Source organism: Bos mutus, chromosome 10, assembly GCF_027580195.1.
Source record: "Bos mutus isolate GX-2022 chromosome 10, NWIPB_WYAK_1.1, whole genome shotgun sequence".
Classification (NCBI taxonomy): Eukaryota; Metazoa; Chordata; class Mammalia; order Artiodactyla; family Bovidae; genus Bos; species Bos mutus.
In genome coordinates, this window is record NC_091626.1 from 38887728 (window position 1) to 38909402 (window position 21675).

Genomic DNA, 21675 nt, shown 5'->3' on the forward strand with positions numbered 1-21675 from the left:
AATATTTATATACATGTTGTTTTTAATCCTGTCTGAAGCCTTTCCAAGAAAATACTATGCTGAAGGATCAAAAGGCAATTTAACCAACCTGACTCCAAACTGCCAACCTCCTATTCCAAGGAATATCACATTAGCAATCACCATCTGCTTCAATAGAAAACATCCAAATAGATATGCCCATAGCCCACTTAAAAAAGAAGTTCATTTATCCAATATTAGGTTGCAGAAATTTTAAAATTACTACTCATGACTATAAAGAGCCATTGAGCATTTGCATGCTTTTCTATTTGTATCTGCTTAGAGTCTATTGCTACTGCAGTCACCACTTCTTTTTGATTCACACAGTACCGAGTGGGCTACCTGCTGGAAATCTGCCTTTCTTCTTGGCAGCCTCTTAACCTCCAAGAGTCATTTTACTAAAGGAGTTGGGGAGGGCCAAGAGAGTGTGGATGACCCTGGGAAGTTTGTCAAAACTATGGCAAGAGCTATCAAATCACAATCCCACAAAGGTAGGTAATGTCACCACACAAGTAAAAGGGAAAAAAAGCTCTAGTCTTGCTGACTCTGATGAGATACTGTCATGCAAATTGGGCTGGAAAAGACTGTAAGGAAACTTAGAAGGCACCTAACCTGCTCTGTTACCCAACTCAGCCCTCTGTATTCAAAGGCAAAATTGTCTCTTATTAGACAAGAGGAACGGAGAAGGCAATGGCACCCCATTCCAGCACTCTTGCCTGGAAAATCCATGGACGGAGGAGCCTGGTAGGCTGCTGTCCATGGGGTCGCTAAGAGTTGGACACGACTAAGCGACTTCACTTTCACTTTTTACTTTCATGCATTGGAGAAGGAAATGGCAACCCACTCTAGTGTTCTTGCCTGGAGAATCCCAGGGATGGTGGAGCCTGGTGGGCTGCTTCTACGGGGTCGCACAGAGTCGGACACGACTGAAGCGACGTAGCAGCAGCAGCAAAGAGGAAAATCCACCTATCTCCTCTGAGTGTGCATTGAGTTTCTATAGAATTTAAATCCACTCAACAAGATTCCTTAACAGTTTTGCCCAAGTTGAGAGCGAACCAAAAACAAAAGCAGAGATTTCTGGCTGCAAAAAACAGCTTTGCAGCATTTGCTTTCCTTTTCTTCCTGCCTTTGGATCTAAAGGATGAAGCACAGGTGAGAAGCAGGGCTAACAAGTGCATGGCTCACACCACACCCTGCGTTCAGAGATTCCAGCACTGGGAGCCTATGCAAGGAAGCTGCCTGGGGGCTGCATGGTCAGACTGTCTATGGAGCTGCTCCAAGTTGCAACTTCCATCCCTCACATGTGGAAATGGTACACCTAGCTCTTGATCCCTACTCCTCTCCATCTCCTCCAGCACCTCACCATCTTTTCTCTTCTCTGTGCCCTCTGTCTTAATAAAGTTTTCTCTGGGCATTATCTTCAGATTTAGAAGAGTTTAACCCCTTCTCTGCTTTATCCTACAAATTTATAAACTTGGATTCTCATTTCATATTCATAAATTTTTAGTACTACATATAATATACACTATTTTTATCATCTTTACACACTATCATTGGCTATTCATAACCAGTCTTGAACTGGGGAAGGGTCATTATATATAAAGTATCACTGATAGTCTGAGGAGTGGACAAGGTTTTGTGAATGAGAGTTTTTGTTTTCCAAATCTCATCATTAAGAAATCATATCCTATATATAAAACTCTATAGGTGAGGTCAAATTCTCCTTTTCCTCTTTTAATGAAATTGAAACTATTTTCACTATCATTCTAAGAAAAAGCATATGATAACTTTTAAAATAATAGATATAAAGCATCCTTGTTTCCTCAGTTAAATGGGTGCGTGCACACTCAATTGTGTCTGACTCTTTGGGACCCCCTGGATTGTAGCCCACCATTTTCTTCTGTCCAAGGAATTATAAACTCCTTTAGACAGGACTAAGTCTACTTTAATGGTTTCTGATCAATGAGTGATAAAGATATGGGCTAATGCTTACTTCAAATCTGCTATATGTCAGGTACTATTCTAAGAGCTATAAATTAACTCATTGCTCATGATGCATTTCTATTAACTCCATTTTACAGATGAGAAAACTCAGGCATGGAATGGTTAAGTAATCTGCATGAGTTACAAAACTTGGAAGTAGTTAATGATAAATGGAAATAAACATGGCAGGAATCTTCATTTCTTTCATTATTTCCTGAGCAGCTAACCAACTTCCTCACATTCTCTACAGATATCTCAAAAGTAAACAACAGTAAATCAAAAAAATGAGAACTGAATGGTTCTCACTGGTCCAGATCCATGAAGTCCAGAGTTTCCAGTATAATTTCTAGTTCGTTAGCTTGCAATACTTTCCCTTGCTTTTAGAAATACTTAAACTAATTGTGTCCAAAAATAAACCTGACTAGATACTGTTCAACTATTTTAACCTTTATAATTAGTTTCTAGTTACCAAAAGTATTATTTGCAGATACTATTAATATATGATTCTCACTTACAAGTATTTCTGCCACAGAGAGGATTGTGTATAAAACACAAAGGGAGAAAATTAAACTCAGATTTCTTTTTCAATGAACTCTATTGGCTTGTAAGAATTTCCAAACCTATGTTAGCCTCTTAGCAGATGACTTTTGCAAAAGTAAAAAAAATACATACCTTTGAACTTCTCTGTATCCCTGTAGGGATGTGATGAAAACATAAATAATCTATGCTCATGGACAATTAGAAACTGAAAGTGAGTTCTGCTTCTACATATAAAGAAAGAATAAAATAAAAATCACCCACAATCCCATCATTCAAAAATCACTATTCAACATTTCAGCACATTTATCTTCAGTCTTTTTTTTTTTCAATTTTTTTTAAACAAAACAAATAGGCTATCTTTGAGTTTGCTTTTTTGTCATCATTGTTGTTGTTTCTAACATATCTTTGTCTTTTGCTTGAACTATTCAAGAAGTTTGTCCCCTCATTCCCAGGATTAAAGTGCTATTGTCTCCCTACCCTTCTGTAATGTATTCATCTCCTTCAAAGGCAATTCAAATTATTGACAGAAAAATCATTTTAGTTATTCTGCTGTTTCCTATTTGGAAGATAAATTCTTCAATTAAAGTTAAGGATTAACAAAGCCCTAGGTGATTAGCTCCCAACATTTCCAAAGGGGACTTAGCTCTTCTCAGTTGGTAATTCTTACAGATGATGGCTAAAGGTATGCACAATGAAAGGGTCAAATTGAGGTTCTCTGAACCTCTGCTCTCTATTTCTGTTAATGGCCTTCCTGGTGTTAGAGATTTGTTTAATGATCAATAGTGGTTTCTCTTCCTACCACTGAGTGTTTCAGAAAGTAGCATAACCAAGTCAATGTTTAACTGGATTCTTTGGGTCTGAAATGGCCAAGTAGGAGTTGAAGGGAAGTCTCCATAGAAACCAACCTCCCAGGAAGTGGCCAAAGGATTAGTGTGAAGTGAAATAAAGCCACACAGATGTCACGAAGGGAGGAAATACTTTGGAGCTGGGCTGGGCTAACTTCAGAAGTTCCTTGATTAAAATAAGCCACTTTAAAGGCCCCAAACCACCAACCTCATGGTTTTATGGAGTGTCTTTAATGTGAAATGGGCCTGAGTCACTCTAAGCCTCACCCAAGGGTGACCAAGGTAGTACCTTTGCAAAACAAAGAGGAAGAGACTCCCTTGGCTGGCCCTGTGGACTTTGCATTCACTCAGAATCTGGAAGAAAACAGTTTATATTCATTTGCAAGACTGCAGGACCGGAATAAAGCTTTAGAAGGGCAGTTGCCGCCTCTACGAGAGACCTGGTATGGAAGATATTCTGAAGGTAAATGTAAAACCCAGCAAGAAATTTGTGGAGAGCTACTGATAGATTAACCTGTCTACATCTATAATCTATGAAGTTTCTTAATTGTTGAAATATAAAAGAACATTTGTCAACAGGAGGTAATGTTTGTCTATTTTAAGTATTCTGGGCACGTTAGAATAGGTGTGTGAACTGGGAACTAAGGGTTTTTCATCATCCCACACGAGAAGGAAATAATCATTTTGTGTCAGCTTGGTTTATAGTCCTTTTGATATTTATACCTAGCTTTGCCAGGCAATTAAAATTCTTTTCCAATAGACCTTAGATGTGACAAATACTGTTTCATTCCACTTAAATGAGATGACTATGAGTCAAATTTATAGTCAGAAAGTACAATGGTAGATGCTAGGGGCCAGGGGGCAGAGAAGGTAATGGCATCCCACTCCAGTACTCTTACCTGGAAAATCCCATGGACGGAGGAGGCTGGTGGGCTGCAGTCCATGGGGTCGCTAGGAGTCGGACACAACTGAGCAATTTCACTTTCACTTTTCACTTTCACGCATTGGAGAAGGAAATGGCAACCCACTCCAGTGTTCTTGCCTGGAGAATCCCAGGGACAGGGGAGCCTGGTGGGTTGCTGTCTATGGGGTCGCACAGAGTCGGACACGACTGAAGTGACTTAGCAGCAGCAGGGGCCAGGAGGAGAGGTGGGAATGGGGAATTAGTGTTTAATGGGTCAGAGTTTCAGTCTAGGAAAGTGAAAAGTTTGGGAGATGGATGATGGTGAGAGTTGCACAACAATGTGAATGTACTGATCTGCATAAATATGGTTTGTATAAATATAGTTAAATATGACTAAAAGAGTATGTTTTATATTATGTGACTTTTACCACAATAAAAAAATTAAACCAGTTCCACAGATAAAAATGTGATTATGATAATCATGCATTTCAGTTGGATTTTAAATGTAAATCAATCTCTCCAGTACCATTTCATGCATCAGGCTTTGTTGTTTTGAAAGCAGTACTATAGAAGTGAATCCATTCTGATGTGCAATTGGAAACCACTTCAATCTGAACTCATTTATTGCAGTACAGATGAGTGGATGGGGCACCCTCTCCCCAACCCCTGATTCTTCATGATCATCTGCAGAACTAAGAGAATTTTTCCCATTATGATGGGAAGATCCAAGCCAGAAAGGGCTATAAATTCTCCTGTGGCATTTTACAAGATATAAAATATTTTATGACAATCATGATGATACTTAAACAGATGATACTTAGACATTCTAACCTGGGAAGAGATACATGCATATATACGTATGTATATGTGATACATATACACACATACACACATATGTACATTATTTTTTTTCTTTTCTTCACATTCTGTATTATTAACACAAGTAAGTTGCTATTATTGGCCAGGATATATATATTCTGTGTGTGTATATATATATATATATACGCATTCCTTTTCAGTACCTAGTAAGTCTTAGATCTAGACCGAGTACTAGTACTAGGTAGGTATCTAGACCTAGTACCTAGATCTAGAATGATCTTCATGGCTACTTTCTATAGAACTGATAACCTTTGACTGGTTCTCTATAGCCTTTTGTTGTTTGACTTTCTAAGCATGTTAGTAGGAATATTCTTCTTAGACTCATTGAATAATTCATTTTTTATCTAAACCTTCCATCTAGAGTTTTAAGATTTTGATAACCAAAGGGTAAAAGCTGATTCTAATGTGCTAGAGTCTAACTTGGAAATATTCTTATTTTTGAAATCGCAAAACCACATTAATAATAAATAACAATGGGATGGCAAGCATTCTGAACACTATTTCAAGAGACCCACATTGTAACCCCATCTTCACCAAATACCAAATAGTATTACTTTAGGCAAGTTGCTTCATTAATTTTCTTCACCTGTAAATCAAAGGTAAAAGTAACACATGCCTATACCACTTCAGGAGAAGCAAATTAAATAATAGGGTGATATTACCCAAATCATAGCATAAAAATAAGGTGTAGTCACATTGCTGAAATATATTTTGCTGAAAATATTTACATTTTAAAATCCAACATGTTTTGGGTCTTGCTTGATATCCTGGTATTCTTGAAAGAAAAGGTCATAGAGATATTCTTCAGGTGATCATTCAAATGTTTTAAGGATAGAAACACATAATTACCCAGGAATTTTTCCATTTAAAATGCAAAGTGGGACTACAGGATAGTCTGCACAACAATCTCAACATCAGAATGCATCCAGATTGTTATGAGGAAAGGACAAGGAGGTCATTCACGTAGCATTGGTTATGGTAGTAGTCCCAAGGGCCCAGGCTAATCAAACTGAAAAATGAAATCCACATGGATCTGTTGAGCTTCTCTGTTTCCTAATGAGCTTCTCTGGTTCATTAACACTGTAGCCCTGGGTTATTTCATCAAGAAGAATATTGATATATTGTATTAGAGAGGCAACTTGTGGGAATTTATTTCCCTACTTGCAGTGGGAGAGTGGATTATTTAATTGGGAACATTCAATGATAAGCATTGCATATTCCTATTACACACTCAAGTTCCATTTCTTTATCACCTCTCTAATACCTATCCATCTATTAATCTATTATACCTGAAAAGAGAATTTATTTTCACTTCTTAAAGTTATGGTTTTTTTCTGATTTCTATTTATTTGGGAGGGATTTCATAAAATTAAAACAAATCAATGTTTCTATTTTCCATGTCTGAATAACATTTCTAGTCAATACATTGTTAAATGTGCAATTATTCCTTTAAATATTAATCGGGGAGGAAATGAGGAAAGCAGAAATTAAATCCTGAGTCTAGGCTAATATTCTATCATCTGCCATTATGTGGGCCCCTGCTTTATATTTTTCGTCTTCACATTCAGCCTATTGGTTAGATATACAGAACTAAAGATACAAAATGGCGTTAACAGAGTCTAATAACTAACGATGAATTTAATGTCATAGGAAATTGCTTTTAATGGTTTGTTTTTGTTTCTCTCCAACCCTTCAAGGGCCGAGGGCCATGTATTTTGACTTCCCACTGGAACAGCAAGAAACAAGTATTATTAAAAGGCATCCACCCCGAAGACTTCAAGTAAGATGCATTTAAAAGGCTTCATAAGGAATTTCTTGGATTTAATGGTAATATCCCTTTTTAACTATAATCATATAAGAGGGATATTGACAATGACTAAGCTAATGAGAATGATGGTGTTATTAAAGAGAATGCTGTCAATGTAAACCATATTTCTTTAGGATTTCCTTTTGTAATGATTTCACTTTTAAGACCACCACCAATGGAAGCAGGTATAGTACCAAAGATATAGGTATGAAGGGACACAAAGGATCTGAATCTTGCACTGATTAATTGAATGACTGTGGGGCAATCATGGTAACATATAACAGTAACAACTACTATAACTAATTACCACCTATACAAGTCTGTTACACTCTAAGCAATAATGATCTTGTCATTCATTTAATTTTCATACCCCTCAATAAGAAAGGAAGGATTATCCTTGTTTTATACATGTGCTTCAGAGAGTTAAGTAACTTGCCCAAGGACAGCAGGGGCCACATATCAACCAGGCCTCCAAAGCCTGTGCTCTTAACCATTGGCATAGATGATCTCTACAGTCCTTCTATCCCTAACCTTTCATCATTCGAAATGTTTAGTTAACGAAATTGAGAACACTGAATTTAAGGCTTCCTAGGTGGAGAAGGCAACGGCACCCCACTCCAGTACTTTTGCCTGGAAAATCCCATGGACAGAGAAGCCTGGTAGGCTGCAGTCCATGGGGTCGCGAAGAGCTGGACACGATTGAGTGACTTCACTTTCACTTTTCACTTTCATGCACTGGAGAAGGAAATGGCAACCCACTCCAGCGTTCTTGCCTGGAGAATCCCAAGGATGGCGGATGCTGTGGGCTGCCATTTATGGGGTCGCGCAGAGTTGGATACAACTGTAGCAACTTAGCAGCAGCAGCAGGTGGCACTAGCAGTAAAGAACCCACCTGCCAGTGCGGGAGATGTAAGAGACAAAGGTTAGATCCCTGGGTCCAAAAGATGCCCTGGGGGAGGGCATGGCAACCCACTCCAGTATTCCTGCCTGGAGAATCCCATGGACAGAGGAAGCTGGCGGATTATAGTCCATAGGGTCACAAAGAGTCAGACAAGACTGAAGCGACTTTAACACACTGATTTCAAGGCAGCAAAGCAGGAGTTTTAAATGCATCACCTTAATAAATATTTAATGAATTCCCTGTAGAGACCTATAAATTTTAAGAACCCTCATCCTAGAAAGGGAAAGAGATCCATCTGAATGGGTCCTCTGAAGTGAGCATCAGCTAAAAGGAGGGTTTGGAGCTCTCTTGTGAGCAGGATCTATCACTGATATTTGAAAAATGGAATTGGAATCAAACCCCACCTGCTACACAACTCAGTCAGGGGTATCTGAGCTCATTTGTTGGGGATTATTTCTATTTAAGTTGGTTTTTATTTACCTGTCTTCTCCAGAAGCTCACAATCATTATTTGAGTGATTATAGCTTTTGGTTACCAAAAAAGGAGGATCTTTTCCCAAAATATTAGAAACCTAAAAATATTGTTTAGTCAATGGAAAATAAAGTGCAATTCTATCAAGTTGATATATAATTTTTAACATTTTGAGCCTATCTCTACCTAAAGTGCTAATTTTAAAACTTACATTTTGTTTCTAAATCATTATAAATCAAAGGCTTCCTTTCAAAGAAGCTCATTTTATATGTTCCTGTGAAGCCTCTAAGCTGAATAACTCAAAAAGAAGATTACTACTATAAACAGTGAAAAACATTTGTGTAGGAGTTTATAGTCCACAGAGTCCTTTTTTATATCTATCAACCATAAATAAGCTAAAGGCAGGCTTTGACTTTCTCAAGTCAATCAAACTCAAAAAGAAATTTGGTATTTCAGAGTCAAAGACTGCCTCCCCATATCCCAACCAACCACCTTAAAAATGAAGAATCAAAATGAATTATTTGAGCATACAAACTACATTCAGTCTTATATCTTAAGTCACTAACACAGTATGTATCCCTTGAAAGTTTATGAATAAATGAATTAATGGACAGATGAATGAATGAAACCCATTATCCTGGTGAGACTTCCCAGGTGGCTTTAGTGGTGAAGAACCTGCCTGTGAATGCAGGAGACAGAGATGCGGGTTCGACCCTGGGTCGGCAAGATGCCCTGGAGATGGAAATGGCAACCCACTCCAGTAGTCTTGTCTGGAGAGCCCCAGGGACAGTCTACAGTTCATGGGGTTGCAAAGAGTCAGATATAACTGAAGTGAATTAGCACACACAGCACATCCCTACTGGGAAAAAAAAAAAAGTGACCTCCCTACAATTTCATATCTGTAGCATCACTGTACTGGAAGTCAAATGGACTAGCCAAAGCAACCAATGTGATAATTTATAATGATATAGGAGTTTTTTTTTTAATGAACTCAAAAGTTGGGAGGCATCTAGACTTCAGGGAAGAGCTATGTCTTAGAACCTGAAAGGCAGAAGAACTCGCTCTCTGTGCATCCGCTTTCTCTCTCCTTGCTGGTCGACTTTCTCTAGTCCTCAAGACTATTTGGTGAAATTTGGCCACATTGAATTTGCATCTCATAATTCTAGTCAAACAGACAAACTTGTCTAGCCCTCTTGGCTCTAATTCCAAATTCCTGGGAGATTTTTAAAATAGTATTGGCTCAGCTTTCCTCGTGATTCTAGCTCTGTTCCAATGAGCTATGACCAAAGAATATGCTCATACAGTAGAAGTGTGAGCAGGGGAGCCTCCCTTCCTCCCACCAATTACCACTCCATGTAGATTATAGAGGCAGCTCCCAGAGAAGAGGGAAATCACTGGGAACTTGGCAGACACTCCCAAAGATATCAACTATAATTATCTTCACAAATGAGGCTCAGCACATTTTCCACCACAAATGGATTTTTGAGAGAATAATAAATGCTAGGTTCCCATGACATGCTAATTAATAGCCTAATCCCTGCCAAAGAAAATTATAAAAGTATTTTTAATTATTAAACCAAATCTAATTGCAACCTAAATAATTTGAGTTCCATATTTGGCACACTCCACTTTCTGAACATCTAATAACTCCTCAAGTAAAGAGCAGGTCTTGAACTAAGGTTCTCCAGCTCGGAGATGCTGAGATCTGAGAAGCTCTGCCAGGGAGCCCTGACTCAAATGTATCTGCCCCATGTTGAAGAGGTGATCATCACTAACCTTTCTGAGAGATTCACCTTCTCATCCAACCATCTCGGGTCCAGCCTAAGGTGGAAATGGTCTTCCACCCCTACCCCATATAGAGTTTCCTCAAATGATCTCCTTGGATGACTCCTTCATGTCCAATAAAGTTTAGCTGCTCAGTCATGGCCAACTCTTTTTGACTCATGGACTGTGGCCAGCCAGGCTCCTCTATCCATAGAATTCTCCAGGCAAGAATACTGGAGTGGTTGCCATTCCCTTCTCCAGGAGATTTTCTTGACTCTGGGATCAAACCTAGATCTCCTGCATAGCAGGCAGATTCTCAAAGATTTGCTTAAATCTCACTTTTCCTTTAAGGCTTACATGACAACCTATTGACAACTGCAGCTCTTACTCTTGACACTCCTGATTCCCTTGACTCTTCACTGTTTTTTTCTCTGGAGCACTTATTTCCATCTAACACACTAAGCAGTTTGCTTACATATTAGGTTCATTGTGTGTTTTTTCCACCACCTCCCAATCCCTCAAATTCCACCCCAGTGCTAGAGTATAATCTTCACAGAGGCAGGGAATTTTGTCTGCTGTCTTCGCTACACATCTAAGTGCCTAGAGCAGTAGCTAGCACATAAATGGTGATTTATAAGTATGCATTAATCAATGTTGAAAGAATGAATGGAGAGGAGAGAAAGATGAGCATCAACCTGGATAATTCATTACACTGTTTGAGGTCTTAGACAATTTGTCACAAACTTATTCTCTCTCAACGTTTCTAATCCTTTGCCCATTTTCTATAGTCTCCTTCTTTGATGGGTGAGAGTTCCTTGTATGCTTTAGATCCAGCCCTTTGTTACTTATGTGTGTTGCAAGTATCTTCTGTCTATGGTTTGCCTTTTCATTTTGTGTGCATGTGTGTGCTTGTGTGTACACAAAGAGTTTGATGTTGTCACATTTCTCAATCTTTATCTCTGTTTTCTATCTCATATTTTGTCAAAGAAATTTTTAAATTCCCCAAGTTCATAAGAATATTTTTATTTCTAAAATTTATAATCTTTAACTTTTCACATTTAGGTCCTAATCCATCTATTTAAGATGGATTAAATTAATTAATCCATTAAATTCAGGTGTGAAGTTGGAATCTGATCTTATGTTTTTTTCCATTTGATGAGTCTCTTGTCCCAGAACTGCTTATGGAATCATCCTTTGTGACCATTGATTTGAAATGTTACTTCTGTCATATATCTGACATCCATAGCTCAGTGAGTCTGTTTCTGAGTCCTCTCTTCTGTTGAACTGGCCTATTTATGTATCCACAGGAATTCTTCTCTATGTACCTTTAAGCTAAGTCTTAATATCTAGGATGGCAAGTTGCTTTGCCTTTTTCTTCTTCAGAATTGTCTTTGCGATTTACAGTCCTTTGCTCTTCCATGTAAAGTTTGGTTCTTCCTGTCAAGTTCCACAAAAAACCTTTTCAGCATTCTGATTGGAATGCATCCATGGAATAATCTGGGGGAAATTAACCACATTTACAATATCGTTTTTTAAACCATGAACTTGGTATAAATAATTCACTCAAATTTTCTTTTAGGTCTTTCAATAATATTTCATTTCTCTACAGGGGCCTTGTGTGATGTATTCTTAGGTTTGTTTCTCTACGTCTGTATCAGGGTTCAACCAGAGAAACAGAATCTATAAAAGGAGGTATATATCAAAAGACTTATTACAAGTTACATGATGGTTACATGATTTGGAGGATAATTGACAAGGCAAGGTTAAATCATAGGACAGGCTATCAGAAAGGGTAGATTGGAATTGCAGGGCATCAGCTGAAGCTGCTAACCACAAGTAGAATTTCCTCTTCTTCAGGAAAACCTCAGCTTTGCTCTTAAGGCCTTCCAATTGATTGAATCAGGCCCACCCAGATTATCTAAAATAATCTTCCAAGGTTGTGTGGTAGTTTAGTCACTAAGTCATGTCCAACTCTTGTGACCCCACGGACTGTAACCCACCAGTCTCCTCTGTCCATGGGGTTCTCCAGGCTAGAGTACTGGAGTGGGTTGCCATTTCCCTCTCCAGGGGATCTTCCTGACCCAGAGATTGAGCCCCGGTCTCCTGCACTGCAGGCAGTTTTTTAACTGAGCTACCAGGGAAGCCCCTTAATCTTTTTTACTTAAAGTCAACTGATTACTGACTTTAATTGAATCTGCAAAAGAATTTCACAGGAGCTCCTAGATTACTGTTTGAATAACTGTACACTGTAACCTAACCAAGCTGACACATACAACTACAACTGGCCATCAAAATATCTCATTTGGTTTTTCTATCCTACTATGAATGAGGTATTTTTCCCATTTAATTTTCTAAAAGATTATTGGTGAATAAGAAAGCTAATCATGTTTATATATTAAATTTTGAGTTCCACAACTTGATGGAAATACCTTGGTAATTCTAATTGTCTATAGATTCTTTCTGATTTTCTACACAGACAATATGTTCTATAAACAAGAATAATTTTTTCTATTTCTCCCCAATTGTGCCTCATACAGATTTTCTTGACTTTTGCAATGAATAAAACTTCCCTTGCAATGCTGAACCCAAGCAGTAATAATGGACATACCTTGCCTTATCCATGTCATTAATGAGACTGATTCTAAAACTAAATACATTTGCAATAGAATTTTGATAGGTGCTTGTCAGAGTCCCCAAAGGATAAAGATAGTATGTTCAAATTAGGGTAAATCAGGGAAGTTTTCTTTACAAGTAATAGGGTTTCCCCAGTGGCTCAGCAGTAAAGAGTCCACTTGCAATGCAGAAGATTCATAAGAAGTGGATTTGATTCCGGGGTCAAGAAGATCCCCTGGAGGAAGAAATGGCAACCCACTATAGTATTCTTGCCTGAAAAGTCCCATTGACAGAGGAGCCTGTCAGGCCACAGTCCATGGGGTTGCAAAGAGCTGGACATGACTGAGTGACTGAGCACTCAAAAAAACAGCATGGATAAGGGGTGTTGGAGAAGACTCTTGAGAGTCCCTTGGACTGCAAGGAGATCCAACCAGTCCATCCTAAAGGAGATCAGTCCTGGGTGTTCACTGGAAGGACTGATGTTGAAGCTGAAACTCCAATACTTTGGCCACCTGATGTGAAAAGCTGACTCACTGGAAAAGACCCTGTTGCTGGGAAAGATTAAAGGCAGGAGGAGAAGGGGACGACGGAGGATGAGATGGTTGGATGGCATCACTGACTCAATGGACATGAGTTTGGGTAAACTCCAGGAGTTGGTGATGGACATGGAGGTCCATGGGGTCTCAAAGAGTCGGACATGACTGAGCGACTGAACTGAAGGGGAACCAGAGAGGGTATTGCAATAGCCACTAGTGGCAGCTGAGAAGTGGCTATATTTAGCACAAAGGACTTCTAGAACCTAGAAAGGGAGAGTGAGGTAGAGGAAGCTGCTTTGAGAGGAGGGTGGGACACGGCCAAGCCAATATGACTGCAGGGAGGGAGACAGAGGAAGAAATATCCTGACTCCATTCTCTTTCTTCTCTCAGATGTCCTACCAGGGTTCTTTAGTAGCTGACCCAACTGGAAGCCAGAAAGCAGGAGAAACTGCTTACTCTCTTACAGGCAGAGAACAGAGTAATGTGATAAGTGGATCTGAAGAAATAAATAGAAGCTATCTGGCACAATGCTTTTTACTAAATTACCAACATTTCTCTCATTTATCTTACTCCTAGTATGCTGCAAGTTTTTCCCAGGGCTGAGTGTTAAATTTTACTGATGTTTTTATTAAATAATTATTAAATAACCTATTAAAATGATCCTATGGATTTTCTTTTTAACCAGTTGATCTAATATATTACACTAATAGATTTTATGATGTGAACCATGCTTGCCTTCCTGATATAAACCCTACTTGGTCATGAGATATATACACACACACAGAAATACACTGCTGAATTTTATGTGCTTAGGGTTTTTATATATATTTTCATAAGTGGAATTGTCCTATAATTTCTTTATATATTTTTCCAGTTTTTTTCCCCTCGAGGTTATACTAGTTTTATAAAGTGAATTGATTATCTTTCCCTCTTTTCTGTTCTCTAAAACATTTGATTTAACATAGTTCTTATCTATTCCTTAAAAATTTAATAAAATGGGCCTGGTGTAAAATAGATAGCTAGTATTGTATGTAGCACATGGAGCTCAGCTCGATGCTCTGTGAAGACCTAGAGGTAGGGTGGGAAATGGGGGTGGAAAGCCAAGAGTATGGGGATCAGATCAGATGCTCAGTTGTGTCCGATTCTTTGCGACCCCATGAATCACAGCACGCCAGGCCTGATTCAGGCTTCCCTGGTGGCTTAGTGGTGAAGAATTTGCCTGCCAATGCAGGAGACGTGGGTTCGATCCCTGGAATGAGAAGATCCCCTGGCAGAGGAAATGGCAACCCACTCCAATATTCTTGTCTGGGAAATCTCACGGACAGAGGAGCCTGGCAGGCTACAGTCCATGGGATGGCAAAGAGTCAGACACGACTGAGCGACTAAGCACATATGCATGCAAAACTGATTCACTGTTGTACAGCAGAAATTAAAACAATGTTGTATAGCATCTATACTCCAATAAAAACAAAAAACAGAACTGTGAAACCATCTTTGATCACTTGGAATTTGGTGGAGAAAGAAAGTGAAGTCGTTCAGTCGTGTCCGACTCTTTGCGACCCCATGGACTGTAGCCTACCAGGCTTCTCAGTCCATGGGATTTTCCAGGCAAGAATACTGGAGTGGGTTGACATTTCCTTCTCCAGGACATCTTCCCCACCCAGGGATTGAAACCAGGTCACCCACATTGTAGGCAGACGCTTTACTGTCTGAGCCACCAGGGAAGTCTAGTAACTTAATTAGTAAAAGAATGGTTCTTAGTTGATTTGTTATCTTATTTCTTCCTGATTTAACTTTTTAAATTTATATTTCCCAGAAAACTATCCATTTTTCTAAGCTTTTGAATTTATTGTTATAAAGAATAAAGTCTCAGCTTCTTTATATTCAACTTTTTGATAACACCTGTAAAACAAATCTGGCTTACACTTTGATACAGCCCTTAGACTGGGTAAAGAGGTGAGTACAGCTCAGTCCCTGAGTTTAAACCATGAGCCTGGCTTTACGTTTCCTCCTTATATGAAGCATTTTTTAGGTCTCTTTAGCCTATGGAAATAACTAACAGCCAACAGGAGCCCTAAATGGCTTACGAATTAGCTTCCCCCAAGTTTTCTGTTCTGCTTTCTGATCTAAAGAGGTATTATCTTATATTAAAGCCTGACCACATCTTTTTGGTTTATGTTTTATTTTTCATTGCCAGATATTTGAATCAAAGAATGTTACTGAAATGTGAACTCATTGCAAAGCCTTGACCAGAAATTCCGCCTTGGCCTGATGATTTCTTGCTCCTTTGGACAACTTTACCTTCCTCCTAGAAACTTAAAGAACACATTCTTAAGTCTTGATAACAAACACACTTTATAGTTTCTTCCAGTTGATCCTGCCACCTTTATCTTCGTGCTAGTAAGCAGAAGCAATCATCTCAGGCTGGAACTTGTCAGCAAGCTCTGTGACTTATGCTTGATGTAATCTCCTTTCCTGAATCTCCTTGCTGACATTCCACCACTTATTATCCTGACCATTTGTTTTATTTGAGAAGCTGAATAATCCATAAATCTTTAGACATATCATTTTTTATATCATGAATTTTAAAAAGGCATCATTCTACCAATTCATCAGTAATTCCTCCCATTGTGTTTTCTCTGAAGATGATAAAGTGAAGCTTTATCTTGCTTTCCAGGCAAGGAAAAAGAACATTGATATGAACCCAGAATTCTGAAGCAATTTCATTTGACCAGTTTGTTGGGAGAAGCTAGCTTTCCAACACTTTTTTTTCTGCAGTGCTTCTCAGGCTAAGAGCAGATGATTTAACTGAGGGATCCTATTTGCAATGTTAGCTGCTGCCATCTAGTGCCCTTTGTGGAGAAATGGCATTCTTTAGGTTCTTTTCAAGGCCACAAAGTAATTGCCTAGGAGGAGTACTTAAAGATTACTGTTACTACAGAGCCCCTGTTCGAGTTTCCTGAGCCGTACAGCAAGTTTCCATTGGCTATCTATTTTACATATGGTAACATAAGTTTCCATGTTACTCTTTCCATACATCTCACCCTCTGCTCCCCTCTCCCCATGTCCATAAGTCTATTCTCTATTTCTGTTTCTCCACTGCTGCCCTGAAAATAAATTCTTCAGTACCATTTTTCTAGATTTCCTCTATATGCATTAGAATATGGTATTTATCATTCTGACTCACTTCACTCTGATAGGTTCTAGGTTCATCTACCTCATTAGAACTGACTTGAACACATTCCTTTTTATGGCTGAGTAATATTCCACTGTGTATATGTACCACAACTTCTTTATCCATTCATCTGTCAGTGGGCATCTAGGTTGCTTCCATGTTCTAGCTATTGTGAATAGCGCTGCAGTGAACAATGGGATACATGTGTCTTTTTCAATTTTGGTTTCCTCAGGGTATATGCCTAGGAGTGGGATTGCTGGGTCATATGGTGGTTTTATTCCTAGTTCTTTAAGGAATCTCCATGCCATCTTCCACAGCAGCTGTATACTCCCACCAATGCAAGAGCGTTCCCTTTTCTCCACACCCTCTCTAGCATTTATTGTTCGTAGACTTTTGGATTGGGATGGGGAGGGAGATGGTAAGGAGGTTCAAAAGGAAGGGGATATATGTATATATATGTGTGTGTGTATACATATATCCCTATGGCTGATTCATGTTGAGGTTTGACAGAAAACAAAATTCTGTAAAGCAATTATTCTTCAGTAAAAAACAATTTTTTAAAAAAATTGGAAAGTAAAAAAATATATAGAACTACTACTCAACCATTATCACAACTGTGGATCCAAAGAAAATGAGGCTGAAATCAGAAAAGTCTACAGAGTATATGATTCCAACTAAATGTAAAACTGTGCAGACAACAAAAATATTTGTGGTTGCCAGGGGGTTCAGGGGAGAAAGGAATGGATGGGCAGAGCACAGAGGGTTTTGGGGGATAGTGAAATTACTCTCTATATGATGCTATAATGGATACATGTCATGATACACTTATCCAAACCCAGAGAATGTACATCAAGAGTAAGCCCTAAAGTAAATCACGGACTTTGAGTAATAATGATTGCCCATATAGGCTCACTGATGTAGCACTCTGGGGAGAGACGTCGATAGTACTAAGGTTGTATGTGTTTGGAGACAAGAGTATGGGAACTCTGTACTTTCTGCTCAATTTTGCTATGAACCTATATCTCTCTAAAACATAAATTCTATTAATTAAATATATACATGTAAATAATATATAAAATACATAATATATATACAAATATGTAAAATACATACACATTTGTATCAATATATAAAAATATTTTATATACAAATATATAAAATACATATATACTGTATCAATATATGTATTATATATGTGTGTTTTTATATATGTATATAATTGTATATTTCATTGTATATATGTATCATATCTTGTATATATGTATCATATCTTCTTTATCCATTCCTCTGTTGATGGACATTTAGGTTGCTTCTCTGTCCTAGTTCTTGTAAATAGTGCTGCAATTAATACTGGATGGCATGTATCTTAAAACCATGCTCTTGCAATATGCCCAGAGAAAACACATACACATATATATATGCATATGTATACATACATATATGCTGCTGCTAAGTCACTTCAGTCGTGTTCAACTCTGTGCGACCCCATAGATGGCAGCCCACCAGGCTCCTCCGTCCCTGGGATTCTCCAGGCAAGAACACTGGAGTGGGTTGCCATTTCCTTCTCCAATGCATGAAAATGAAAAGTGAAAGTGAAATCGCTCAGTCGTGTCCGACCCTCAGAGACCCCCAGCCTTCCAGGCTCCTCTGTCCATGGGATTTTCCAGGCAAGAGTACTGGAGTGGGGCGCCAACATACGTATATAAAGAGTTACAAATATTTTACATCCTCAGGGAGACTTGTCCGTTCTCTACTACGGCATCAGTGACCTAGGACAAGGAAAATTCTATTTCTAGGCATGCTGAGTATCTGTGAGCACCCTCAAGATAATAAACTGTTTCTTTCAGAGAACGATTTGGACCTTATATATATATATATATATGTATGTATGTCCCTTCCTGCCAGGACATATCCCAGACTGATTGAATCTCAATCCCCAATGAATAGCCTAGCAATTTTACTTTGATTCCAGGAGATTCTGATAAACCAGGTTTGGAAGCAAGTCTGAAGAAAGTAACATAGGATTTAGCAGTGAACACACCTAAGTTTGAATCCCAGAATCACCACTTTCTAGCTCTGCAAAATTGCACAAGTCATTGACCTCTGTGAAATAGGGAGTAACTGTAATTATCCACAGGGTTCCCATGAGGATTGAATGACACTGTGAGCGTGGCATGATGGACAGCAGTGGCTGCAGACAAAGGGGCCTAATCACCAGAAAGAATCCAATCTTGAACCAAGTCCAGGGATGGCACACTTTCTTTGTGCCCACCCCAACCCCAGAATCCCCCCCTCAGTCATTGCTGAGTCTTCCTCCCATAGGTGCTTCGGTATCCCCTCCCTTGGGGTCCCTCCCCCCTCCTTTTCTTCTCCATCCTCAGTCCTTCAGGGCTCTGACTTGATTGACAGCAGGTTTCATTTACCCTGCATCTTCATGTTCTGCAGAGATGAGAGCCAAGACAATAAACAAACCTCTTTCTAATTAATACTGATTACCTCTCATTATCTCCTTGCTAAGTTAATATTTTTAAAAAAATCCACTTCTTCACTGAAGTGAGAATGAGACAGAGAACTACTTCCTTCCACAAATGTAAATGGCCTGGAACTTTTTAAAAATTTTTTAGCATGTGAGATCTTGAGTTCTTCCCCCTTTGTCTCTCCTCCCTGTCTCCACATCCTTTGCTCCTTTTCCCTTCCCTGTCAGGTCAGCTTTGGGCTGCTCTACCAGAAAGGTCTGTGGTAGAGAGTGGTGCAGGCCCAAGTCGCGCTCTCCATTATGGGTGCTCAACAGCCATTTCCCATGGTCTGTCCCTCTCTTTTCACCCTGGTCACCTTGAAAACCAAACCAGCTTTCAGGCCTACCCCTTGATAACAGAACCAATTAGATTACTATGGAAAATCCTTTCCAAATATATTAGGATTTGCCTATAGAGTTGGACAAAGGCAGCAGTGGTGCTCACGCTGTTTTGTTGATTTATTTGGCTACACCAGGTCTTAGTTACAGCATGAGAACTTTTGAATCCAGTTCCCTGACCAGGGATTGAACCCTGGCCCTCTGCATTAGAAGCATGGCGTCTTAGCCAATGTCCTCATCACACTGTTTTCTGTGGCATGGTGTCCTGGTTTTCCTCCTGCTTCCCAGCTGTCATTCCTCAGTCTCCTTGGCCAGTTCATCCCCATTCATCAGCCTCTCAGTGTTGGAGCACTTGAAGTCTGCAATCCTCAATTCTGCTCTTCTCATTTTGGACCTCACTCATCTTACAGTTTCAAATGAACCGAGTGAGAAGAGCAGAGCCAAGGACGGGCTACTCAGGGATGCTTCTCTACCCAGGGATGGTTCCTACACATGCATCTCCACCACGAACCTCCCCCTCTACATTCCACCCAAACTTGGCCCTCTTCCAGGATTCCCCATCTCAGAGAATGACTGCACTATCCATCCCTTATATTGATTTCTGTGGGCACATCACTCTCCTTCAGTAACCATCACGAGTCTTGCTTGGTCCATTTTAAATATTTGTAGAGCCCATCAATCTCCCCACATGAGCCCCCAGCCCATCATCTTTGTCCTCCTAAATGCTCAACCCCATCTGTAATTGCTCTTCTTCAGTCTAGTCCCACACTGCACTAAAGCAGTCATTTTTTAAAGCTAGTGTCATCATGTCCCTACTTGGCTTGCTGCTTCTGCTGCTGCTAAGTCGCTTCAGTCATGTCTGACTCTGTGCAACCAAAGAGACGGCAGCCCACCAGGCTCCCCTGTCCCTGGGATTCTCCAGGCAAGAACACTGGAGTGGGTTGCCATTTCCTTCTCCAATGCATGAAAGTGAAAAGTAAAAGTGAAGTCACTCAGTCATGTCTGACTCTTCATGACCCCATGGACTGCAGCCTACCAGGCTCCTCCATCCATGGGATTCTCCAGGCTACTTGGCTTACCATGTGTCAATAGCTGCCTGCTGCTCTTAAGAAGACAATGTGCTTGTGATGCCCCATCAGGCCCTGCATGACCTGGTCCCTGTGACCTCTCCAGCCCCATTTGAGCCACTCTTGCTCTCACTCTCAACAGCAGCCAACTGACTTCTTGTGGTTCCTTCAAGAGATCATGCTCACTCCTGCCTCTGGGCTATTGCTCATGTGGTTCCTCTGCTTGGGACACCTCATGCATGCTAAGTCACTTCAGTTGTGTCTGACTTTGTGACCCCATGGGCTGTAGCCCGCCAGGCTCCTCTTTCCAAGGGATTCTCCCAGCAAGAATATTGGATTGGGTTGTCATGCCCTCTTCAAGGGGATCTTCCTGACCCAGGGATCAAATTCCAGTCTCTTATGTCTCCTGCAATGGCAGGCAGGTTCTTTATCACTAGCTCTACCTGGGAAGCCCAAGTCCTGTGAAAACTCCCAACCTCCCAATGTCTGCTTTAAACTTACTTCCTTGGGAAACTTGCTTGGACTGTGTCCTGATCCTTCTCTCCCTTGAGTTAATTTTCTAGTGCTGTAATAACAGAGTATAACAACTGTGTGGCTTAAAATAATAGATGCATTGTCTCACAGTTCTAGAAGCTACAAGTTCAAAATCAAGGTGTTGTCAGGGTTGGTTCCTTCTGAGGGTTATGTGGAAGAGTCTGTGCCTCTCTCTCAGCTTCTGGTGGTTTGCTGACAATCTTTGGTGTTCCTGGGGGTGCTGTAGCAGCACCCCAGTTTCTGCTTTATCTTCACATGGCAGCCTCCCTGTGTGCATGTGTGTCCAAATTTGCCCATTTTATGGAAACACCAGACATATTGGATTGAGGGTTTGTATTCTGGGATGACCTCATCTTCTCTAAATCTACAAGGATCCTATTTCCCAATAAGACCACACTCTGAGGTACTGGGGGGCTTAGGACATATGAATTTGGAGGAGGTAGAACATAATTCAACTCATAACACCCCACATTTCCAAGGTGGAGTCCTCCAGTTATATATTGTCACAGTCCTATCCTGCATTTATCTGCAAAACACTGATCACACAAGCAATAGTGTATTTATTTCCCCATAGATTGCAAATGCCATGAGGGAGCATGTCCATTTTTGTTGACCACTGCCTCTGTCTGGCATGTAGCAGTCATTCAGTAAATACGCCCAGAGTGAACCAATAAATTCTGTGATCATCCAGATTGCGGACTGCATCTGAATGTGAGGAGATCAGCCTTTGTTTCTCAAGCCTACTTAGCTACTTCCTAGTGCTCCAGCTCCCGGGGCATTAAGT

General features: G+C 39.8%; 1 protein-coding gene across 2 annotated transcripts in view; it reads left to right on the forward strand.

Annotated features, from left to right (window-relative positions):
- Positions 1–3626: 3626 nt before the first annotated feature.
- Positions 3627–21675, forward strand: part of CCDC198 (coiled-coil domain containing 198) — a 28741-nt gene continuing 10692 nt past the window's right edge. For both annotated transcript variants that reach the window (XM_005898779.2, XM_005898780.2), the window contains exons 1-2: positions 3627–3849; positions 6867–6949. In XM_005898779.2, coding sequence (XP_005898841.2) covers positions 3627–3849; positions 6867–6949 — 306 coding nt within the window. The remainder of the gene's footprint in view (positions 3850–6866; positions 6950–21675) is intronic.